Below are 20,334 nucleotides of genomic sequence, written 5' to 3'. Positions count from 1 at the left end.
CAAAGATCAACAAATATGAACTCCTATAATATATCCAGAATTGCCTTACAGTATTTACTCGTCAAACTTCTATCATGTTTTATCGTTATCATGTTACTCAAGATCCTTCTGTTATATTAAATGTATATTTTCTTATATATTTCCACTTTTCATGATGTATTGTAAGCCACATTGAGCCTGCAAAGAGGTGGGAAAATGTGGGATACAAATGCAATAAATAAATAAATAAATAAATAAATAAATCTACTGAAAATAAGTTGCGTTCTTATGGTTTTGTGTTTGTCATATAGGAGGAAAAGGCTTCAGATGCTCGGCTAATTCTTTGCTTTTACTACTACTACTACTTAACACTTCTAAAGCGCTACAAGGGTTACGCAGCGCTGTACAGTTTACAGTTTGCAACTTTCAATTTGCCAGGCAGGCTTCTTCATCAGCCTTAAAAGCCTCCAAAATGAAATCCTTTACAAGTTTTTTTGTTTTTATTTACCATTTGCTTAATCCTAGTTCTTCAATCCCATTTACAGATTTTTAGCAATTGTTTTCCTGAGGGCGTCACAGGTACTTATCTTTGTGAATGTGCTGTAGGCATAGGTTTGCTGAACAGAGCGCGCCTCCATTTTGTTGCTTCTTCTAACTGACACAAAGATGCACGGGGAGATATAGATAAGGGACACAGAAGAAATTGTGCGGCACGGTTTGTCTCCTGAAGAAGCAATGAAATGGAGACGCTCTGTTGAGCAAACCTATGCCAACAGCACATTCACAAAGATAAGTACCTGTGACGCCCTCAAGAAAACAATTGTTAAAAATCTGTAAAGAGGATTGAAGAAATGTAAAGAAATCGGATTAATCAAAGAGTAAATAAAAATAAATAATTGTAAAGGATTTCATTTTGGAGGCCAATTAATCTAATTAGTGTCAATAATAGTTTATTAAAAAGCCAATTATTGGTGCTAATTAGCTTGGTATTCAATTAAATTGTGCATGCAAATTGAGCATGTGTCCAAATTTGTGCACGCAATTTTTGGCAACTCTTACAGAATTAGGGGCATATGAATATAGGTAAACTGGTTGATATGGAACCTCATCTTACATAGAATACGGAGACTGAAATTGAGACATCCAGGTTAGGACATCTAAAAGGTGGATGAAAGTTTATGTGGACAAATAGAAAGTGGCACATTTTTTTTCACTAGTCAGTATTCTATAAGAGGTCATTTACACACATAAATGGTCACTTATGTGTGCAAATGACTAAAATACCACCATTTACACACCTTCTTGCTACCTATAGGATTACCCTCAAAATATATTGTTAGCTACTTCTGACCCAAACTGGCCACTGTCTGAAACAGAATTCTGTACTAGATGGACCTTGGTCTGATTTATCATGTTTTTTTTTAATGTTCTATAAACAAAGGGAGATCATTCCTTTAAAGATTTTAAGTTGGTGTACTTGTCACAAAATGCCTAGAACCTGCCTGGGGTTAGTCCTGCGGCCACCTGGAGGATCTGCCCTCAGCACTGCTCACACTGCTCAGGCCCCCCTGCACCTAGGCATCTGCTCTATACTAGCATCCTCCACCCTACTGACTGGGTCCCACTTGCCTCTGGGCGAGTGTCCCACTCTCAAGTTATTCCCCAGTGATTTTTAGGTTACTAGGGTCATACTTTCAGGGGTCCCACAGTTCCCAGAAAGCACCCACAGACCCAAAACACAAACCACCAGGATTCTTAGTCCAGGACAACAGAGCTAATACACTAACAAGGTTTATTGTCACAGAATTAGAACAGTGGACCATATAAAACAGATGGAAAAGTAACAGGCAACCAAATAAGGATCAATATTAAAATTGTCTAAACACTTTGTTAATACCTGGGTAGCACAAAATCACAGAACAAAGAGCAGTGATTAAAGAGCAAATAAGTAACCTAATACAAAAAATAAGGCTCCAATCTCAAAATTTTGTGCTTTTGCAAAAAATGAAGAAAAAGCCCTCAGAAACCATGGATAATATATCTCAGGTTTAGTGCGTGGTTATGTTGCTGTAATAACTCACGCCACGATTCTATCACTGGGCAAAAAACTTCATTTTTGCATTAACAATTTGATAGCTTGTGATAAGGCTATGTATTCTTTTTCTCTTTTCTTATCTTTCTTCTTTTTTCTTATTCTTTAACAATCAAACAATATCTATTTCAACGATATCTATTTCAATGCATATTCATTGTACTTAGCTTTATATAGCTGAGCACTCTCCAATCTCAGTATTTGTTCGACGGGAACCCGTTTCGCCCAAAACTAGGCTTCATCGGGAACGGAGTGCTTTCGTTAAACTGGAATCAAAATAGAAAAGACATTGTTGTCATGAAAAGAAATAAAGCTTAAGCACATTAAGTTATAGCTCGAGGTCTGTCATACTTTAGTGGAAGCTTGCAATGTTTCAAAAAAATGGCGCCTCGCAATAGATCATGTTGAAGCACATTATAGAGGAGGGGACCGTAAACTTGCTTTGTTAAGAAGAGAAACCAGATGGATATTTGAATTTGATACTCTGGAGCCAAACGGGCTTAACAGCTCCATTGATTGGTACAATTTCTATTGACGTTGTACTGCAGTCCAAACATATCATAATTCACTGATAGCTTAGAATCTTTCTGACGTCATCACGCAACATACGTATCAGTATTTCAGACAATTGGAAGCATAGGAACGCCGAGGCGCCATTTTTTTGAAACATTGCAAGCTTCCACTAAAGTATGACAGACCTCGAGCTATAACTTAATGTGCTTAAGCTTTATTTCTTTTCATGACAACAATGTCTTTTCTATTTTGATTCCAGTTTAACGAAAGCACTCCGTTCCCGATGAAGCCTAGTTTTGGGCGAAACGGGTTCCCGTCGAACAAATACTGAGATTGGAGAGTGCTCAGCTATATAAAGCTAAGTACAATGAATATGCATTGAAATAGATATCGTTGAAATAGATATTGTTTGATTGTTAAAGAATAAGAAAAAAGAAGAAAGATAAGAAAAGAGAAAAAGAATACATAGCCTTATCACAAGCTATCAAATTGTTAATGCAAAAATGAAGTTTTTTGCCCAGTGATAGAATCGTGGCGTGAGTTATTACAGCAACATAACCACGCACTAAACCTGAGATATATTATCCATGGTTTCTGAGGGCTTTTTCTTCATTTTTTGCAAAAGCACAAAATTTTGAGATTGGAGCCTTATTTTTTGTATTAGAATACCTGGGTAGCGCCTGAGAAGCTTCAGGAAATTAACTGCTCACAAGCCTTGAACAGGGTCTCAGGACATAAGTACATAAGTATCGCTATGCTGGGACAGACCAAGGGTCCATCGAGTCCAGCACCCTGTCACCGACAGTGGCCAAAAGAACAAGCAATTTGTCCCGCTCATCCTAGAAATACTGTATTCCCTCGTCCATTCAATAACATTCTATGGCTTTTTCCTCCAGGAAGCTGTCCAACCCTTTTTTGAAGTCCGCATCTCTGATCCTATACTGAGACTAAAGACTTCCTCAAAGTTCAGGTGGGGAAAAAAACAGTCACTTCTGTAACAGCTTTACAAAAAAAAAAAAAAAAGACAGTCACCATCTGCTGGCCAAACAAGGGAAATGCACTGGGGAACAAATATGTCATACATTCACATAAGAAGTCACAGACATAAGTCCCCTGTTTCATCACAGCACTCAAAAGGAATTTCAGGAGTAAAAAGAATGCAAACAAGCACAGAAAGATTTAACAAGAGCATTGACTCTCTCACTAGAACAGTCATCTATTTTTCCCACTCTCCCCATTTTCTATTAGTGAGCTTTGCCAGACAATCTATGGTCTAACATACTTACTTATATTCCATATATACCTGTTAAGTTCAATGCAGATTACATTATAAATAAAACTGGGAATAGCCAAGAGAATTATAGTATAGTAAAAGCTTCCAGCCTAACAGCAATAAAACACCAAAAAATTATAGAAAATACTAGGCAAATAACGTTAATATTTACAGCATAGTATATAGTATGTGTTTCCAGTACAACAACAGAAAAGTACCAAGAGCTTAACTAAGGTATTGTTTAAATAGCCAAGTTTTCAGATTTTTCCTAAAGGCCAAATAGGTATTCAAATATCTAAGATCTTTAGGTAATCCATTCCAAAATATTTGCTATTAAATAAGTAAAGGAAGATTTAAGAACTTTTAAATACTTAACACCTCTAAGCAGTGGAAAGTGTAGTATCATGGAATCTCTCAACTTTATCTGTATCTCAACAGTAGAGCATGATATGAGTGAAAACATACTGCGGAGCAGAACCATATAAAATTTTAAATGCTGTACACATCTTAAACAATATTTTAGCTTGTAAGGGCAACCACTGAGCTCTTATCAACAAAGGAATCATTCTATCCAGACTGACTGCCGTGTTTTTACAATGTTTGAAATTTTTTCAGAAGTGATTTATTATAAAGTAGATGACAATAATCCAACTGATTTATAATTACAAATTGACCTGATGAAGAGGTCTTAGCTCCCAAAACTTAGTTACAGATATTAGTCCGGTCAAAAGCTATCATCCACAACTTGCTTGTTGACTCTTTTTGCAACGACATGTTAAACTGCACTGTGAATAGTAAAACAGAGCTTCTGTTGAGGCATATTCATAATAATAAAATAACTTGAACTTTGCTAAAGGATGTACTGATCCAGCTCTTACCACACTGTCATACACAAAATACGCTTGCTCTCATTAGTGGATTTCAATACCTCTGAAAAATATATGACTCATTTTCAGGTATACACCTATTCATCCCTATAAAGCCAGTGAGCTTGGAAGGGTTATGAAAGAAAGTTTCGCTTGCAAGCATGCAGTTCACTTGGCTCATCTTCTTGGTTTTGTCGAATTCTGGATTTTATGCCTGTTTACCAGTGCCAGAGGAATTTAAAAGCATAACTCAGCAAGATGTGTCCTTTGCAGAGGTAGGGTTCGTTGTTTCCTCATCCTATACGTACTTTTATTTTCCTTATTATTCATAGTGAGGCACCCGAATATATGAATACTTTGATACTATTGTCAGATTGAGAACAGCCAGAAGATATTTGGTGCTTATCCTAGTCCCAAAAAAGTTGTTTTCAAGTCAGTGTTTACTTCTGCATTTCAATATCAGGCAGCCAAATGTTGGAATTTATTACACAATAAGTTTAGAGCATTAGAGTATTACAGTTTATTCTGTAAATCCTTGAAAATGTTTTTATTTCAAGAATAGTTTTAGCTAGATTTTGAAGTATGTATTAATGAATGTATTCTGTAGTGGATCCTGGGTATGCCCACCTCTTGATTTGTTAAACTGCACTGAGTTCCACTGGGGATATTAGCAGTATATAAGAACTTGAATGTAATGTAACACTGAACAAACATCATTTATTTAAAACTTCTCTTACTGATTTTTATTTGAATAAATATTAGGAAAGTTCTATTTAATCTTTTATGCTTTCTCCATATGTAAAACATGTTTTATACAAGGAGTGTGCATGTGTAAATAGTAGGCACACTGGAAAATAGAAATAGTTTTATGAGATCTATGTATAGGTGCTCTCGGGTCATAGTTTGGGCAGAGCTGGGGAGGAAGTGTGATGTATATATATTTTATAAGAAATGCATCTGTCCAGCCACGATCAGGGCACAGACCATAGAAGTCTGCTTTGCTTTCCAATTACTGGTGTTGTCATCTAGTCACCGTCAAACAAAATTAACGGTGATTAGATGGCAACACCATTAATTGGGAAGCAAAGCCAGTGCTGGGGCAGATTGCTATGGTCTGTGCATGACCGTGGCTGGACAGATTCAGCTTCAGTAGCTGGAGAACAAGGCCAATGCCCGGCAGACTTCTATGGTCTGTGCCCTGAAAATGGCAAGGACAAGTCAAGATAAAGTATACATATGCAGTATCACATCATACCTTATGCTATGAGTTTATCTTGTTGGGCAGACTGGATGGACAGTACAGGTCTTTATCTGCCATCATCTACTATGCTACTGTGGGATTAATTTTCAAAGCACTTCGACTTACAAGGTTGCCTAGGTTGCTATGCAACTTTGTAAGTCTAAATGCGTTTAAATATGCCTTTATCTTACTATCCATAGAGTACATGAACATATTTAACCCTTCTTTGTGCTACTGGAGGTCATTACAGGAGCCTATTTTATGGAGGCATATAGGCATCTATATAGCCTTTTAAAACATACATAAAATAGGCACTTTTTGGACTTTTTACATAGCTGCCATGTTATAAAAATAGCCCCATAGAGGGCAGTTGGTCTGTCTCATAATTCGCCTCTATTGGCCAACTAATAATATAAATGGACTTCCAAAGAAGAAAAATTTCCCAGGATTAAGGAGAGGGCAGTACTAGGAAACAACACGCATAGAATGGTATTTCAAACTCATGTACATTGGGCCCGATATTCAGCTGGTGGTGGGCAGTGCTTTTGCTGTCCGCCACCGATATTAAACCCAGATATTTAATGCAGAGCCATTTCCTGTGACCACCATTGAATATCTGGGGGGGGGGGGCTTAACCACTAAAAGTTAAGGCGATATTCAGCACTAACCAGTTAACTTTGTAGTGGTTAAAGATAGGCCTTATGCAGCCTATTTTAACAGCTGAATATCTGTGACTAACCAGCTATGTTGCGTGATACAGCCAGTTAGCAGCTAGTCACTAACTGGATATTTAATGGGAGATAACCATAAGGGAACAAAGCAAAAACATCCAGGGCTAAAAGTTAGACCTTTTGGTCTAGATCTGTTTCAATCACAAGTAAATCACAAAAAGGTGCCCTAAATGACCACCGGAGGGATTAAGGCATGACTGCTCTTAATCCCACAGTGGTAACTGACCACCTCCCACCTCCTAAACATGTAAAAGAAACAGTAAATGCCAGCTTCTATAACAGCTTCAGATGTTATGGCCACTTCTGTTAGAGCAGCAAGCAGGTCCCTGAAGTATCCTAGTGGTTGGTGCAGTGGACTGTAGAGAACAGAACCCAGGCCCATATCCCACTCTAACTGGTACACTTGTGGTGGAAAATGTTAGCCCTCCAAAATGCGCCAAAAACCTACTGTACCCACATATAGGTGACAACTGCAGACATAAGGGCTGTTGTAGCGATGTACAGTAAGTTCTTGATGGGTTTTGGAGCGCTCACCATACAATATAAAGGGGTAATGGTAAGATGTGTACCTGGGACCTTTTATGTGAAGTCCACTGCAGTGCCCCCTAGGGTGCCCCACTGCTCTGCTGGGATGTCTGTGTGGCCAATCTACTAATAATGCTGACCCCTCCCCCCCCCCCCCCCCCCCCCCCCCCCCCCCCCCCAATGGCTTGTTTTTGTGCATTTTTCCCTTGGATGTTTTTTTTTCCATGAAAATGGTCATGAAAAATGCACTGAGCACAAAATATCTAGGAAATGGCCCTTTTCAAAACAAAAAGATAGAGGTTTTTCTGCTTCGAAAATCGCTATGTTCGCCACTTCATTTTTGGACATTTAACAGTCTAATGTAAAACTGCAAAAGGGGCGTTCACATGGAAGGTGCATGGGCAGGTCATGGGAGTTCTGACTAGCTAAGTGTGCACTTTACTGAATACTGTCACCTAACTGCTGCATTTAGGTCAGCCCATTTACATCTGCCATAGAGCAAGCATAAGTGGTCGTGCCTAAACTCAAGCACCTTATTACTGACTTACCCTAGTATTTTATAATGGATTAGGCCCACAAATTTGCCATTATAGAATACTAGCTTAGGGCTTAGATTTTAGTGCCCTATATAGAACTGCCCACATGGAGATTATCCCTATGCATACTTTACCAACCTCACTCAAACCATGCCCCAGCCTCACTCTTTTTCCTGTAGCATTTTGCACTGTAAATCAGTGTATATAATTTTTACCACTGAATGAAAGGTAGTTTTCAGCCCACAAAATTTGTGGGATAGCTGTTCAGTTACCCAAGCAAATTCCCAGGGGCAGTGTTAGAGATGCTGAAGCCCAGGGCAGAAATTTGGGACGGGGCACAAAAGCCTTCCAGAAGACTTTGCCTCTTTCAGCTTGGGGCTCCTTGTGGTCTGTGGGCTCAGGGCAATTGCCCAGGTGGCAGCCCTCTAACACCAGCCCTGCAAATTAATTTGGAAATTATGTTCCTTCAGTAAATATGTAAGTCATGGAGATATTTTATTAAACCATTGAACACTGAACTACCTTATAAAAAATATGTATCTATATGTATTTTAAAATCAAAAATTGTTGAGTTCAGTCACTGTTCACAAATATTTCTTTAACTTGCCAAATATTGTCAGATAGTATGTATAAGGGAAGCACTTAGCTTAAGCTTCCAATCGTCAACATCCCAATGGGGACCCGTTTCACCCGGAAAGGCTTTTTTAACATGCAACACGCAGTCATTCCTCCGTCATTCAATGTTTAATTCTAATGTTATAGAAGATATTTTCATTGCCTTTAAATGGTGAAACCATTCAAGCAGAAGAAATTAAATTGAATTAAGTAAGTAAAATTGAACTGAAAATATTTTAAAGGTTTTTTAGCCGATGATTGGTTTTAGTCAGAAGGAGTCTTGGCTTTTGAAAAATCAAGTGGGTTATGCCCAGTCGATGGCAATTACCTTTGACTACTGAGGCTTTTTTCCCTCCTTTTTAAACCAATAAAAAAGTTCTTCAAATATAAAAAAATATTTCCTGTTTGAAGAACAGTTTTTGTTGTCACTTGATTTAATTATTTGGATGTACAGGGTTTCCACGATTTTTTATTTTTAGTCTCACTGATTTTTGTGGAACAGTTCATTGTTGTTTGGGCAATCTATATGTATCTTAGAATATCTTACTCAATACTTGATATTTCTTATCTCAAAATTAATGTATAAAAATAGCACTTGCTGTAGAAACATAATATTCATTTTACTATAATATTTTTATATAGAAATACCTACAGCAGTTTTACAGCATGGATGGGATCTCTCCACACCGAAGAAAAAGATATATTGGGACTTTCCAGAGCAAAATTAGGAAACTACAGGATTTTTTTGGCCTAAATGTTACTGGATCATTGAATCCCGAAACACTGGCTTTGATGAAGGAACCACGATGTGGAGTACCAGATGTGGAAAATTATGAGTTTTACGCCAATAGGTCCAAATGGACATGGAATATCATAACCTATCGGTAGAGTATGTGTTCTAACACCAGTTTCATGTACTTCGTAATCAAAGTGTTTGGTAATTGTGCCATATGTTTCTGAGTAATTGGAAGCATAAGAATAGGTCAAACAGCTTTATGGTAAACTAGTAAAACAGGCCCATTTCTGACACAAATGAAATGGGCGCTAGCAAAGTTTTCCTCGGAGTGTGTATGTTTGAGAGAGAGAGAGTGTGTGTGTTTGAGTGAGATAGTGTGTGTGAGAGATGGAGTGTGTGTGTGTGAGTGAGAGAGAATGAGTGAGTGAGAGAGAGACAGGCAGACAGGCAGACAGAGTATGTGTGTGTTTGTGTCAGAGAGAGAGAGAGTGTGAGAGACAGAGTGTATGTGTGTGTGTGTGAGTGTGTGTGTGTGAGAGAGAGAGAGAGAGAGAGATAGAGTGTGTGTGAGAGAGAGTGTATGTGAGAGACAGAGAGTGAGTGTGTGTGGGGGGGGCTCCGAGTTCCATGACCCCCTTCTTCCCTCCCTCCCTCTCCTCCCCTCCGAGTTCCAGGCCCCCCTTCCGTTCAAGGTGCAGGCCCCCCTCCCTCCCTCTCTTCTCCTCTCCCTCTCTTTCCTCTCCTCCCTCCCTCTCTCTCCTCCCCTCCGAGTTCCATGCCCCCCTCCCTCTCCTCCCCAGTGTTTTCCATGCCCCCTTTCCTCGGAGTGTGTATGTTTGACAGAGAGTGTGTGGGTGAGAGTGTGTGTGTGTGAGTCTGTGTGTGAGAGAAAAGTGTGTGTGAGAGAAAGAGTGTATGTAAGAGACAGAGAGTGAGTGTGTATGTGTGTGTGTGTGTGTGTGTGTGTGTGTGTGTGTGTGTGTGTGTGTGTGTGTGTGTATGAGAAAGTGAAGCCTTCAAGCCTTGAAGCATTCGTGTGCTCTGTAAGGCTCCATCTCCTCAATTGACGACACGTAGTTCCGAAATGTTGCAGGAATGCTTCAAGGTCCGTTTTATTATATAGAATGGTGTTAAGCTTCCTAGTAAAATATAAGTTATTAACAAAATGACCAAGAGTGGTTACAGTATAGGTAGGATGGAGAGGATAATTCAAAAAATACTGTGTCCCATATATGGTAGGACAGATCATGATTGGCTGGAATGGGCTTCAATGGTGACTTCAGTGGTTGGAACTTATGGACAGTGCTGAGCAGACTTCTACAGTCTGTGTCACGAAAACAGCAAAGAAAGATCAGGATCAAGTATATGCAGGTCCGCCAAGAGGGGGGCCAAGATTACCGGGGCCAGCCTCCAAGGGGGGGGCCTGGCATGAGGGAATAGAAGCTTCTTCTTGCCAGCCTGTGTCTATTTATGCTTTCCAAAAATACTAGGACTAGGGGGCATGAGATGAAGCTACACAGTAGTACATTTACAACGAATCAGAGAAAATGTTTCTTCACTCATCGAGTAATTCAACTCTGGAATTCGTTGCTAGAAAACGTGGTAAAGGCGGTTAGCTTAGCAAAGTTTTAAAAAGGTTTGGATGGCTTCCTAAAGGAAAAGTCCATAGACCATTATTAAATTGGACTCGGGGAAAATCCACTATTTCTGGGATAAGCAGCATAAAATGTTTTGTACCTTTTTGGGGATCTTGCCAGGTATTTGTGACCTGGATCGGCCACTGTTGGAAACGGGATGCTGGGCTTGATGGACCTTTGGTCTGTCCCAGTATGGCAATAATTATGTACTTATGGGTCTGTCTCTCTCTCCTGGTCCTGGATCATTGCGTTAATGCGATAACCCGGGTCCTGGCAGTGGGTACACAGGAGCCGGAGACAACAGACTGAGAGAGTAGCAGAGTGGCACAGGAAGGTAGGGGGCGGTGGCAGCAGCCCAAGTGTTGGGGGGCAGCCTGAGTGTGCAGAGGGGCACGCGGTACAGGGGCAGCCCATTTGGGGGGGGGGGCGGGCTGGGCCCAGCTATGTATCTTGGCAGTCCTGGGTATATATATTTTATACCACATTCATTATTGACTTAATCATGAATTGATAATGAATGTGACTATTGGGCAGACTGGATGGACTGTTCAGGTCTTTATCTGCCATCATCTACTATGTTACTATGGTGCTTATGTTTGAAGCTCTATTCACGTTATAGACACCTAAAAACTGGTATTTAGATATCCATATTGTATGGATATCCAAGGAATTCCATTCAATATAAAAGGAAAGAGGGAGAAAAAAAGCAGAAAAGTGACCTTACAGGCTTGGCTCTACTGCCATTGTAGGACTATGGAGGGGCCAAAAGCTCTAATTGCAGAAGGGGAAGGGACATCCATGTCCAAAAAGATGGATGTTCGTATTTAGACCTGGTACTTGGCACGTCCAGGTTACAGAAAGGTGCTCCAATTAGGCAGTTCTCCCCTGAATGGGAAATCACAATAGATATTTTCCTGTCTCTGGAGGGCTCACCAAAAAAAAAAAAAAGAAACAAATTACAAAAAGCTGCAGTTTGGTTCAAAGCAGGCTGCTCCAACCACTAGGCTACTCCTCCACCTGGATAGTTATGTGGCCATTTTATAATATGGGCATTCCTCTGCTGCTATATAGACATTCATGTCCCTTGTTTCAACCCATTCATAGTTTGGACATTTCAGTTTATATAATGGAGGTTCATGCTAGATGTAGCGAGAACTTGGACATCCATTTCCTGGTATTTTTGAATAGGCTGTATATCAGCAAATCCATATCTAACATACAGACTTGGACAATCTTTCTAAAATTCCACTTTTTATATCAATAACAAATTAAAATAAAATAAATTTAAATATATGGAAGCTAAAAGAAAGGAGACCCTAGAATAAGATCAAGAAAAGGTGTAATAGAACCAAGAATAATCAAGCAGTTGTCGTGAAGATGATCATTTTGATACTGGCTGTGGTGCTAATCGTGATAAGCTCATTTTCAAATCGGTGCTACCCATGGACTTTCCCTTTTAAAAAGCAGGTGGAGTGTACCTCCTGACCTTTGCCTTCTCTGAACTAGCCCTGCCTACACTTTTATGTGACAGTACTTGTGCTACTTCAGACAGGGTCGGCCCAAGGGTATCTTACCTCCTAGGTGAGCTTTCAGACATGTGCTCCTCCCCCCACCCCCTGGCTCAAGGCACTACCCTCATACTCCAGCATCTCTCTTGCCCTCTATCTTCCCTCCCAGGTGGCCAGCATACCACTTTCCACTCCATAGCCCCCATTCAACATCTCTTCTCCCCTTCCCTACCCCATCCCATATTCAGCATCTTCCCTTTCTTTACCTGTCCCCTCCTCCACTGCCTATTGTAGTCTATAAAAGTTTTGTATTCCGCTTGCATCCCACAAAGAGGTTGCTGCGGTCAAGAAACCAAAAATCTCAACAACAGACGAATATATAAGTACAAACCTAAAACATAATCTTGCAGATTCAATTAAACATTAAGATCTAAATCAAATAAGTATGTTTTAAAAGCTCTCTGAAAGCAATAATAAGAAGGTGAACATTTTAACTCCCACTGTAACCCATTTCAAACTCGTGTACTCTAAACAGAAAAAGAACATTCATAAGCAGATTTAAAACGAATGCTCTAAAAGGAAGGGAGGCCAATTTGTAATGTCCAAGAAAAGCAGGTAGTACGTCCTGATGAAGGAATCATGAGCAGCTCTGTAGGCGCCTACGAGTTCTGACCAACTAATGACTTATAAACCAAACAAGCAAGTTTAAAGCTGATGTGCTTCTGAAATGGTAACCAATGAAGATTCCTCATAAGCAGGGTAACGCTATTGAATTTCCCTTTGTCAAAAATCAGTCTGGCGGCTGTGTTCTGCAAAAGCTGTAACCTTTTTTGCAGTTTAGGTAAAACATTATGATATAGCGCATTACAGTAGTCCAGTTGCGCCAAAAGAATTGCCTATGCTAGAATTTTAAAATTTTGCAAATGCAATAATGGCCTGCTAGCACGAAGCTGCCTCAATCTAAAAAAAAATTCTTAATCGATGCACTGATCTGATTAACAAAACTCAACTTGGAACCCAGAATAATTCCAAGTACCTTGGAATGATCTTCTATAATAAGACTCTCTCCTAAAGTTAATGTAAACTTCTTACATGAAACATTATCAAAGTCCCCAAATCACAGCATCTTTGTCATCTGTTTATTAAACTTCAAGAAATGCTCAGATGACCACTGATCTAAGAACAGAATATAACATTTTATAGATATTAATGTATCCTCAAATTTTGGTAAGGCAAGACATTACAAAAAGATGTGATCTGTATAAGAAAAGACTACGATCCCTAAGTCTAAAAAAAATGAACCCAGAGAATTAAGATACACATTAAACAAGAGTGGAGATAATGGTGAGCCCTGAGGAACAACACAACCAGGGTTCCTCTTCCTGGTTCTAGGTTGAATTTCAAGCAGACTGAGCACCAAAACACATCCATTAAACAGAAACCTATGCTCTGGCACTGCCACGTTCCATTCCCCCTGACACATGACTTCCTGTTGGGGAAGACAAGATGTGCTGTGCTGAATCTACTTGAATCTTTGGGAAGAGGTAGGGTATTGGGGGAAGGAAAGAGAGGGATGATGCTGAGCATGGGATGGACGATAGCTCAGCTAAACGCGCTGTGATTGGCTCAGAGACTTCCAGGTCTCTCAGCTGAGTGAAGCATGACCAAAAAGGACGTTTTTATTATTCCGTGGTTGAATGATGTCCAAAAAAGAGCCTACAGCATCGGAGACTGATTTTTTAAAATAAAGCTTCGCTTAAAAAAAAAAGTCCATTTTGGGCGCCCCCCCCCCCCCCCCACAATAATAAAAACATCCTTTTTGGCCGTGCTTCACCCAGCTCAGAGACCTGGAAGTAAGGGCTGGATAGTCAAGTAAGCACAGTTGTGGCTAAGTGGTTAGAGCAGTGATCTTATAATCAAGAGGTGGTGGGTTTAAATCCTAATAATTTTGTTTAAAAAAAAAAAAAGGACCAGCACTTGGATTTTTTTTCCACTTTTTTAAGTTGTATGAAGTCTTTATTGAACATTTATCAATAAAGTGACGAGCACTTCGGCGGTTTTTCGGGTGTAGAACGGCCATATGACGAGCACTTGGCCGTTTTAGCCCCCCCCCCCCCCCCCCCCCCCCCGATTTTTTTTTTTACATTTTAATTTTTCCAATCCCGCACAGCCTCAACGAGAGGTACAGACCTCTCGTTAGATTTTCCACCATTTTCCAGCGTTAAGGCAATCGGAAAAGTTTAGTGCATCTCATTACAATAGGGTTTCTACACGATTTGCTCATCTGCATTCCGTTTTCGTTAGCTGCTACCGTCGTCGGAAAAAAGTGTTTAGTGCATGCCAGGGATTACTACTTGCTAGTTAATGGCTTGTTAAGGGCTCGCTAAGTTTAGTGCATCTGGCCCCAAGTCTCAAAAAAGTGCCCCAATTGACCAGATGGCCACCGGAGGGAAATGGGGATAACCTCCCCTTACTCCCCCAGTGGTCACCAATCCCCTCCCACCCCAAAAAACAATTTTGGCCAGCCTGTATGCCAGCCTCAAATGTCATAGCAAGCCCCCTGACAGCAGTATGCAGGTCCCTGGAGCAGTATTTAGTGGGTGCAGTGCACTTCAGGCACGTGGACCCAGGCCCACCTCCCCACCTGTTACACTTGTGGTGATATATGTTGAGCCCTCCAAAAAACCCCAAAACCCACTGTACCCACATGTAGGTGCCCCCCTTCATCCCTAAGGGCTATGGTAGTGGTGTAGAGTTGTGGGGAGTGGGTTTTGGGGGGATTTGAGGGGCTCAGCACCCAAGGTAAGGGAGCTATGCACCTGGGAGCAATTTTTGAAGTCCACTGCAGTGCCCCCTAGGGTGCCCGGTTGGTGTCCTGGCATGTCATGGGGGACCAGTGCACTACAAATGCTGGCTCTTCCCACGACCAAAGGGCTTGCATTTCGCCGGGTTTGGGATGGCCAGGCCCGGTTTCCATTATGGCTGAAAACCGAAGCCGGCCATCTCTAAACCCGGCGAGCTCAACATTTGACCTAGATGTTGAGATTTAGCTGGCCCCAACCGTATTATCGAAAGAAAAGATGGCCAGCCATCTTTTTCAAAAATATGGTTGGCTCCGCCCCTTTGCGGAGCCAGCCCCAAAGATGGCCGGCCATCTATTTGGCCAGCGCCGTTCGATTATGCCTCTCTGTGTCACCTAGCTTTTGATTGCTATAGGCTGTCCTATTCTATGTAAACCATCCGTAATAGTTTGCTCTTCTTCTCGTTATTTTTAATTGTAAGTCATTTGCTGTGTACAAGGAAAGATGTTACAGGCAATGATAAAATTAATTTTCTTTATCTTTTAAAATTATAGGTTACTAAACTATACAAATAAACTAACAGCTAAACAGGTGAATGAAGCTGTTGAAATGTCACTAAAGGTCTGGAGTGATGTTACACCACTAAATTTTGTCAAAACAGACAACGAAGATGCTGATATTATGATTAAATTTGCTTCTAAGGGTATTTTTTTAAAACTTTTTAATAGAGTTTTTTTTATAATGCACATTTAACAGGGCCAATATTTAAAAGCACTTAAGTGTTTGGAAGCATATAACTCACTGGAGCCTATGTACTAAGCTGTATTATGTATTTTGGGGGAAGTTATCAACATGGGCTACCATTAAGAGGGGTTATTTTACCACGTCATCCTTTTTTAGCCGGATTATTGTCAGTTAAGTTCTGGCACTACAAAAATAAGACATATTTTTATAGCAACAGAAATGGCATGCACTAGGGGTGGGAACTACTGCCAGGCTCCTGCGATACTACTACTACTACTACTACTACTTGACATTTCTAAAGCGCTACTAGGGTTACGCAGCGCTAGTTACCCAGCGGTAGTTCTGGATTGGCATGCAGGGAGCCCACCGTGGGCTTACCGCTGCTTCGTAAAAGGACCCCTATATCAGCTAGGGTAACCTCATAAATAGGACTGTATAAAACACAGTCCTATCTTTATGTGGCAACCAGTGGCCAGTTAAGTTCTGAATATCAACTTAACCAGCTATGTGTTAGTCGATGCTGCATAAACTGAATATTCAATGCCAAAGCCCAGACATGGCCCAGCATTAAATATCCAGGAATAACGCTGGTGGTGGTCAGCAAAATGCTCACTGCCGCCAACTGAATATTTACCCCTTAGGGCTTAGCCTGTCTCATCTTGACACCTAACTTTGGCAACCTCTATAGAATTGCCCCTTCGGAGGTCAATTCTACAAAGAGACATCTACATTCAGGCACCCGGGGTAAATTCTATATATAGTGGCAAAACTTCAGTTCAGAAAAAATCTCTATTCTACAAAACACGCTTAAAGTTAGGCACAATTTATAGAATAGTACTTATGTCCGAGAATTGTGCCTATCTTTAGGCATGGCCATTTGCACCAACTAAAATGTAGTGCAAATAGCCATGCCTAAATTTAGGTGCATCCTATGTGCATAACTTAAAGGAATGTCCCTGATCAACCTGTGACCTGCCCATGACCCTCCTATTTCCAAACTCCCTTTATTGACTCACACATAAAATTTAGGCACGAATCCCATCCCTAAATTTATGTGCATATATTTCAATGAATTCTAATTTGTGCCAACAATTGCTTGTTAAAAAGCCAATTATTGGTGCTAATTAGCTTATTATTCAATTTAATTGCATGGATATATTGGGCGCACATCCAAATTTGCATGCACAAATTTTAGCAACTTTTATAGAATTAGGGGGCTAATGGATGCATGCCTAGGTACTGACTTTCCTTCATAGAACACTAGCATAACCAAGTATATACACGCAAATGCATTTCAGCACACACATTTATGTCAGCCATATAGGTTACGGGCCAAATTCTATAAGGGTACTCAAAAGCTCAAGCATGATATTGCTCATCTGCTGTTAGTAATATGTAACCTGTCATTAAAATCGTGCATAGTATCTGAAGATTGGAAGGTGGCCAATGTGACACCGATTTTTAAAAAGGGTTCCAGGGGTGATCAGGGAAATTACAGACTGGTAAGCCTGACATCAATGCTAGGCAAAACAGTGGAAACTATTATAAAGAATAAAATTACGGAACATATAAACAAACATGGTTTAAAGGGATAGAGTCAGCTTGGGTTCAGCCAAGGGAAATCTTGCCTCACCAATTTGCTTCATTTCTTTGAAGGCGTGAACAAACATGTGGAAAAAGTCAGCTGATGTAGTGTATCTAGATTTTCAGAAAACTTTCCTAAGAGTCATAGGATAGGAGGCAAGGTTCTGGTGTGGATTAGGAATTGGTTATAGGACAAAAAACAGAGGGTAGGGTTAAATGGTCATTTCTGTCAATGGAGGAGGGTGAACAGTAGTGGAGTGCTGCAGGGATCAGTACTGGGACCGGTGCTATTTAACATATTTATAAATGATATGGAAATTGGAATGAGTGAGGTGATTAAATTTGCAGATGACACAAAACTATTCAAGGTTATTAAAACACGTGTGGACTGTGAAATATTGCAGGAAGACCTTAGGAAATTGGAAGACTGGACAACCAAATGGCAGATGAAATTTAATGTGGACAAATGCAAGGTGATGCACATTGGAAAGAATAATCCGAATCATAGTTAGCTGATGCTATGTTCCACCTTGGGAGTCAGCACTCAAGAAAAAGTTCTAGGTGTCATTGTAGATAAAACACTGAAATCTTAAGCTCAATGTCTGGTGGCAGCAAAAAAATCAAACACTATGCTAGGAATTATTAGGAAAGGGATGGTGAATATGACTGAAAATATTATAATGCCTCTGTATCACTCCATGGTGCAATCTCACCTGCGTTCAGATCTGGTCACCGTATCTCAAAAAAGATATATCAGAATTAGAAAAGGTTCAAAGAAAAGTGACCAAAATGATAAAGGGGATGGAACTCCTCACGTATGAGGAAAGGCTAAAGAGGTTAGGGCTCTTCATCTTGGAAAAAAATGGATGAGGAGAGATATGATTGAGGTCTACAAAATCCTGAGTGGTGTAGAACAAGTAGAATAAATCGATTTTTTTACTTGTTCCAAAAGTACAAAGATTAGGGGACACTCAAGGAAGTTACATGGACATATTTTTAAAATAAAATAGGAGGAAATATTTTTTCACTCAGCGAATAGTTAAGCTCTGGAACACTTTTCCGGAGGATGTAGTAACAGCGGTTAGCGTATCTGGGTTTTAAAAAAGGTTTGGACAAAGATCCATAGTCTGCTATTGAGACAGACGTGGGGAAGCAACTGCTTTCACTGGGATTGGTAGCATGGGGTGTTGCCACGATTTCGGTTTCTGCCAAGTACTTGTGACCTCACCTGGCCACTGTTGGAAATAGGATACTGGGCTAGATGGACCATATTAGTCTGACCTAGTATGGCTACTCTTATGTTCTTATGTTCTATGGTTCTTATGTCTCAGAGGCATAGATAACTATCAATCAAATATGCTGGGTAAGCAGATCACTTCAGGAGACAAACATAACAATACATTAGGAGGCAAACAAAGCACTAACAGGGTGAAAACCAGACATTTCCATTCTGTTTCTGGAAATCCATCTTTCACTGGAGCGACGACAATTGAAAAGGTGAGTTCCAAAACCTGTTAAGCACGAAAAGCTGTTTTCTCCATAAATGCACGTTTTTATTTTCAAGAATTCTATCCAACATAACAATATTTTTTCCACTGAATATCATATACTTTATGAATAAATGCCTATTAGCCACAGGATCTATAAAAGCAGTCTGTTTCCAATTTGAACCTTTTTTTGAAAAACAATGTACTTATGTTTTGGAATTCACCTCTTCAATTGCATGGTTTCTGTGAAATCTGTGATAAGTATGAAAACAATATTGCCTTATTCAGAGGCTTACGTTTATCTCCATTTAAACCTTTGAATAAATAATCCACACCCAAATAATCAGATTCAGTAAAAAAGATGTAATCCAGTAGAAAGCTATACAAGGAAAGAGAAAAAAAATAAGACAAAGCTTTATAAGTTCCATTTACTTAGCTCTGTGGAAGGAGGAAATTCCTTGCAAATAATTGTAAAGAATTTAGCTAATTCCACTTTTCTTTCCAAAAGAAGTTCAGCCTCTTACCTGCAATCTGGAATGCAGCAGAGAAAAGGCTCTTAAGGTTATGAGGTCGAGAGAGCTGTTAAGCAATCAGAAGGTGGCTGAACTCTAGCAAGGCTGGTGCAAGAGTAACTTGCAATTTGGGTGAACCTTCAGCCATGTGCCACTCCCTCACATTCCGAGCCCATAAACCAACTCCTCATCCACTATCTAGTCAAAATGATGAGTCCACCACCACCCCTCCCAGAACAATCCTGGAAAAAAACATAATTGGACATAATGGGCCCAGGTTCAGTGAATGGCGCTCAAAAATCGGTGCCAGAAAAAAATCGACTCCTGACTGAGCGTCCTTTATAGAACAGCTCATAACACCACTTCCTGCACCCAACTTTGGCTGAAATCAGGTGTAAATCCAGTATTCTATAACACTGCACCCAATTTTTCGGAATTCCTGTGACCTGCCTATGCCCTTCCCATGACCGCACCCACGTTTGGGTTGCATGTTATAGGATTTGTTTTCCCAGTGTTATAGAATAGTACGCAGGCAGATTCATGCACAAATCCTAATTGGTGCCAATTAATATCAATAATTGATTGTTAGCGTCCAGTTATTCCTTAGCTCGTTAACCAATTGTTCATTCATCTCAGGATCATGGGTGACCTTTATTTATTTATTTATTTATTTGTAGCATTTGTATCCCACATTTTCCCACCTATTTGCAGGCTCAATGTGGCTTCCATTATTCCATATTGGTGATCACCAATTCCGGAAAAGAGAGATACATAGTTAAGATGTAGGTGACAGAGTGGATTAGATAATTCAGGTGAAGAAAGAACATTTTCGTAATAAGAAATAAAAGGTATGGGATTAAACTTCAATCGTGATAAATTGGCTTGAACAATCAGTAATATTACACTTCAATCATAAGTACATAAGTAATGCCACACTGGGAAAAGACCAAGGGTC

The 20,334-nt window shown here is 40.1% G+C and overlaps 1 protein-coding gene across 1 annotated transcript in view; it reads left to right on the top strand.

The window, feature by feature from the left end:
- The first annotated feature begins 4,884 nt into the window (after positions 1-4,884).
- LOC115467868 (matrix metalloproteinase-20-like) overlaps positions 4,885-20,334 on the top strand; it is a 72,186-nt gene continuing 56,736 nt past the window's right edge. Inside the window, exons 1-3 of the mRNA XM_030199363.1 lie at positions 4,885-4,998; positions 9,013-9,254; positions 15,607-15,755. Coding sequence (XP_030055223.1) covers positions 4,885-4,998; positions 9,013-9,254; positions 15,607-15,755 — 505 coding nt within the window. The remainder of the gene's footprint in view (positions 4,999-9,012; positions 9,255-15,606; positions 15,756-20,334) is intronic.

This window comes from Microcaecilia unicolor, chromosome 4 (assembly GCF_901765095.1).
Source record: "Microcaecilia unicolor chromosome 4, aMicUni1.1, whole genome shotgun sequence".
NCBI lineage: Eukaryota > Metazoa > Chordata > Amphibia > Gymnophiona > Siphonopidae > Microcaecilia > Microcaecilia unicolor.
The sequence above is the reverse complement of the archived record's forward strand: the minus strand, read 5'-3'. Positions and strand labels throughout refer to the sequence as shown.